At 33.9% G+C, this 5,832-nt stretch overlaps 1 protein-coding gene across 1 annotated transcript in view; it reads left to right on the forward strand.

Annotated features, from left to right (window-relative positions):
- Diaph2 (diaphanous related formin 2) overlaps window positions 1-5,832 on the forward strand; it is a 555,303-nt gene that overhangs the window by 67,003 nt on the left and 482,468 nt on the right. Inside the window, exon 4 of the mRNA XM_031375373.1 lies at window positions 924-1,028. Coding sequence (XP_031231233.1) covers window positions 924-1,028 — 105 coding nt within the window. The remainder of the gene's footprint in view (window positions 1-923; window positions 1,029-5,832) is intronic.

Here is a 5,832-nt window from a genome sequence, read left to right on the forward strand (position 1 = left end):
CATCTTTGTTTTGCCCCATACCAACAAGATGGATTGATGGCATGTTCAAGGCATATTTCTTCACATAGTTCATTTCTGAGTCTATAACTTTTATAAATGCCTTTAATGGGTAAAGACCAAGCCACAGGTTTGTACTGAAATTGTATGTAAGAGATATAGACAAATACAGTTTTTATAAACTCATTTTCATGTGAAACTGACAATGTGAATACTGTAGAAGGTGTGCCTAAGTGACACTGAGCAGTCAAAAATGACAGTTGACCACAGGAATCTTTTAACTGCTCTTTGTCTGTTAGAGTTTTCTCATTCTTCACCTCTCTCTCCCTCTCTCTCTCTCTCTCTCTCTCTCTCTCTCTCTCTCTCTCTTTCTCTCTTTCTGTACACACACTCAAATACACACACACATATGTATGTGCATGTGTGTGCAGACACACATATTCACTATATTACCTCACTTTTCTTTGTAATATATAGCAACTTTCTGAGACTTTTTCTTTGGTGAATACACACACATACACATATAGACGTATATATGTTATATATATATATCCTATTAAATTTTTCTATTATTTGTTTTCATGGGTAACAGTAGTCCTTGGAAGCATGAGCTAAAGAATAATTGTGTGTGTGTGTGTGTGTGTGTTTAATATTGAGATAAATGCATGTCTTTGCAAGGACTGTATAGTACATATCTCTTATAAACTACCAAAGTGTCCTGTAGCCTAGCTGAAAAATATTTTTCTTTCTTCTCAGTGTTTAGCTTAATAGATATATAAGCATGTATATGTGTAAAATATAAAATAATGGTATCTCAAGTGTGAAATAATAAACTATCTAAAAAGTTGTTGATAAATATTAATTGTATTAATCACTTATGAAGCAGTTGAGCAGTAATCCATTCATCCTCACATTCTTTCTCACAGGAGGATATGAACCTTAATGAAGAAAAGAAGGCTCCATTGCGAGACAAGGACTTTATCACCAAGCGTGAGATGGTTGTCCAGTATATTTCTGCTACTGCCAAATCTGTAAGTAGAGACACTTTCCAGGCACCAATAGAGTGAACTTAGCTGTTTGCTTGAAAGTTTAAAAAAGCCTCAGCTTTTTACATTCTTGCCTCAGTGCAATCATATTACCAATTTAGGTATATATGTATACCTAAATTTAAGTAATATTCATTAGACATAATATTCCTTAGACATGAGAGATCCATTATTGTAAACAGGAGACCAATATGGAAGTCTCTTAACAGAATTGAATGAATTTGAGGGCAGAGATTTTCTGCCCTCACTAAAAGGTGGCAGTGCTGTGCTGTCATCACTTAGTATACACATTGCTACATGAAAATCTCAAAGTTGAAGGGAGAAAATGCAAACAGCAGAGCTACCTTTATGTTTACATTGAAGCATCTAATTTTTGGAATTTTTTTGATATTTGGCTTTGTTTTGAATGCAAACTGTTAGCTGCCTTATATTTGGTATGGTAAAATTCACCTTAATGTAAAGGAAAATATACACCAGGAACTTGAATCAATTCTGTCTAAATTTCAAAACCTAAATGTCTATTTATTGTCTTTATTGCCTTTATTGTCTACAAGAAAAGCTTACTGCTTTAATGTATTTAATTCACTCATTTTTGTTATCCTTTTAAGGTTCTTTGAAAAGTAGCCTTTAGGTTTGATTTTTTTTTTGGTAGAAAAAATACACTTTTGATGTGGCAAAATACATATTTTGTATTTCTGAAAAGAGCTTTCAATGGCAGATTTCATGAAGTCACTGTATGTATTTGTGTAAATCCATGTTTTTATACATATTCATGCACAATTTACATGTAGATATGTCAGTTTATTGTCATTTGTTCACATCCATTTAAAGCAAAGTATTTTCAGTTTAAACCATTGACCACTGAAGAAAATGTTCTTTACTGTAAAAGTATATTCTAACATTATTTGACTATCTCATTCATACTTTTTAGTACTGTAATTCCAGTAGCAACTGCTGAATTTTGCAATTGCATTGATTCTATATTGTACTTTAGCCAAGCTAAATCTAAATGCTGAACTATTTAAACACAATGCATTGCAGCTCTGCCAGAGCAGAGTTAACAGCATGTTTTTTAATTTGGTTCTGGTATCCAAAGGCAGAAATATGTTTCAAGTGATAAGTGAAATTTGCCATGAGCATCGTTTTCAATAGAATTAGGTGATGCATAGGGTTTTTACTTTAAAATTCTGATGAATCTCTTCTCATTTTTGCACTCAAGATATTGTTCACAGTAAAAAGCTTTAGGAAATGTAGGGCACATATATTCAGTGTTGTTTTTAAAAATGCCTAATGGCAAGTATACTGGCAAATCTATATTAACTAGATGTGAGTACAAAGTGGAGATAATATATGACTAATCATGTGGTGCTTTAATGATGGGATTTGTTAGCATTTCTGGCTTATTTGTTGATGTTGTTTGGGTAAGTGGGACTGACTATAATGAAGATTATATGATATTCTCATTCCTTGACCTTCAGATAATTGCATATTATCTATGCACAGCATATTTTAATTTATGTTCCTTCTGTGTTCTCTTCAACTGATGAAGGAAATGTACAGTTTTAAATCTTGTGCTCATTTTCGTATTGAAATAAGAGAAAGTTTGGCTGAGGCAGTAGCCTAGCATTAAGTGCACCTGCCTAACCTATTAAGGGTTTGGATTTTGTGTCTACCACTGGAGACAGATTAAGAGATAGAGCTAGGGAAAGGTGGAGGAAGCGAAGAGGGTAGATAAGAGCTTATTTTAACTGCTTCTTTCAAATGATAGAAATGAAGTATTAGAAGACATAAAATTTTCCATTTCAAGTAGCCACAAAATTAGTTCTACTGTTTCAATAGCCCTTATTTGTCTCATTTAGCATACTTGTTAGCTCTTCTTCCTTTACAAAAATTCCAAGACTGTAGATTTTTCCAATTATTTTTTATGAGCCAAATATTTTGATGGAAGAGAACCGGCTGACAAGCACGTTTTGAAGCTTTGTCACCTCATAGAAACAGTAATTAGTACTGTTTTCTATCATTAAAACTACGAAAATTGTTTATTTAATTTCCTTTTAAAGATAAGAGGGCTGCCTTCGCTGAGTAACAATATTCAATACAAAGCAATGCTTTTACCTGTTCATCATCATGACAGACAATTTTACACCAATTATCACTGAATGTGTTTCCGTTGGCCTGTGTGGAGCTTAGGTTCCTGCCCCACTGTCTGACTTTCATTAAGTGTTAAATATGCTTTGCCTGCCCTGTACATTCATTTTTATTCTTTCTTTATATATTGCTATACTCATTAAAGATGCTTCCTCTTTTACTGCAGATAGGATGGTAGCTTTTCTGTTATAAAAAGGCTTTGTAAGGAATCAGTGCTCTCATCTGAAAGGAAAACCAGGGTTAAAGTGGAAAAATGGCCCCAGCCACGTGGAAGAGATAGGAGGACTATAGCGAAATTTTAGTGTAAAACTTTGTTTTCCCCTCTAACTGTTTTTGTTCTTTTATATGGAATTTAAATAATGAAAAAGTGAGCTCTGCGAAAGAGCCATCTTGCTAGGAAAGGGCATTAAGAGATGATGATGCAACACAGCTATATGTCAGAACCTGTTTCTAAAACAAGTCTGATTTTGCATCATTAATTTTGTTACAATTAGTATTGGTCAAGAGGATATTGAGAAAACCACAAGTTGATGTTGTAAAACTATTGTTTGATTTTCCACACATACTTAATGTAATGTCCAATAAGAGACAGCTATATGAGTATTAAAGGAACAGTAGATTGAGTAACTCTGTGTTCATTGAACTTTTTTGGGGGAGGCGGGGTGTGCAGTGTTCCTCTGTGTAGCCCTGGCTGCCCTGGAACTCACTCTGCAGACCAGTCTGGTCTCGAACTCTGCCTCCCAAGTGCTGGGATTAAAGGTGTGTGCCACCACCGCCCAGCTCTTGAGTGAACTTTTAATATATATGTGGAGAGCCTAGTCTGCATTGATTGCTCTGATTGCCAAGTGCTTGTTATTGTAGGAGGGTTGAGGGTAGACCTGACCTATGGGAGCTGGCATGCATAGATTATTCAGTTACAAACAACAAAGACGATTGATAGTTTCAAAGTGCCATGAAGAAATGAAAAGCTGTGTGAGTATTGTTAAAGCTGCCCTACTAAATTATTACCCAGCACACTATGCTGGTGATTTAGAGAAGATCTTGCATATACCTAATAACATGCAGGCACTCATGAGGAAAAGTTAACTCACCTCAGGTTAGTCAGCCACATGTCCTTCTCCTTATGACAATATGAAGAAAGCAGTTTACTTCTAATTTTAATGAGTACTTTTGAAATTGAGATTTTTAGAACATGACTAATTACAATTTTGGCAACAGGTGAGTCATTGACCAGTATGGTTGTTTCAAAAAAAAATCTCATATAAGAAAATGGTTATATCAATTATATCTACAGATTTGTAGACTTAACAAATATAGGAAGTAGTTAAAAGTTGTAGTGCACAATGTCAATATATATCAATATATATGCACTTATCATGACTTTTTTTGCCATTATTAGATAATTTTTCCTCAGGTCCTTTTCATCCATGGGGTGGATGTAGTAAAATATGTAACCAAATTATTTTCTCCATGCTTCTCTTGACTAGTGAATTTAATGTATTTCTGTATGTGCTTTAGCTAAATGAAATCCTTTTAAATCCCAGTGAATCATTAAAAGGTCTTCAGTGGGCCACATTTTAGTTGTTTCACGGACTATGAACCTGTCTTAATTGTTAACACAGACTCTCATTCTTTCTTTTTTGTCTCATGTCTGTGATAAAAAACAAGGGACAAAATCTGTCTTCTTTGGTGGGAGGAAATAATTTATGTTAATAGATTATCTTTCATTTCAGAGGCCTGTTGTACCAAAGAAGATTTTATTCATCTAAATAATGCTGCTTGTAAACAGGGTGTCAATTTTTTTTTTAAAGAATTTGTTTCTCTTTTTGGAGAGTCTGAAATCATTTCGATTGCTGAATCATTTCTCTTTTTGGATTCTTATGAAATCATTTACTTGGAAGCTGCCATTATCTTTTTGTATCTTGTGATATCTCACTAAGCCAGGATACTTAATGGGCTTTCAGTTAAACTTGATGTTTGTTTTAAAACACTAGCTGAAAAATTTAACACATCTTGATAATAACTGTTATCAGATGAATGATATTCAATGGTGAATTAGCTATTTTTGAGACAGTGCTCTATATTCAAGTGCGGGACTCAGATAACAATGATTTGACTTATATTTGGATTTTGACATAGATTATGTTTATGTTAAGAGTCTCCTGTTGTTTTCTTAAACAGAATCTTGCCTCAGAAATTGTCTTATCCCTTAAAATTCTGAACATTTTTTTTTCTGTATTATGTACACTTTTATGGATAAAGTATATTGTTTGTCCTCACATCATATAGAAAACTAATTTCACACTTGGAACAGTAGGGTGGTTGTAATGCATGAAAAACCAAATCATATTAATTGTTTCTCTTTAGCCTTTAGACTACAGATTTTGAAATGTGGCACACATTAGTATTTGTATTTTAGACCGGGCAGTGGTGGCACATGCCTTTAATCCCAGCACTTGGGAGGCAGAGACAGCCTGGTCTACAGTATATTTTGTTTTAGTCTCAAGATCTCAAACATTAAATGTATAGTAGAGCAGGCTAGTCACTAATTTACTAAACACTTTTGCAAAAGCTTCTGATTACTAATATTATTGCTGTTTGCTTTTTTTTTTTTTCACACTATAACCATTCTCCGTTGGCC

Source organism: Mastomys coucha, chromosome X (assembly GCF_008632895.1).
Source record: "Mastomys coucha isolate ucsf_1 chromosome X, UCSF_Mcou_1, whole genome shotgun sequence".
NCBI lineage: Eukaryota > Metazoa > Chordata > Mammalia > Rodentia > Muridae > Mastomys > Mastomys coucha.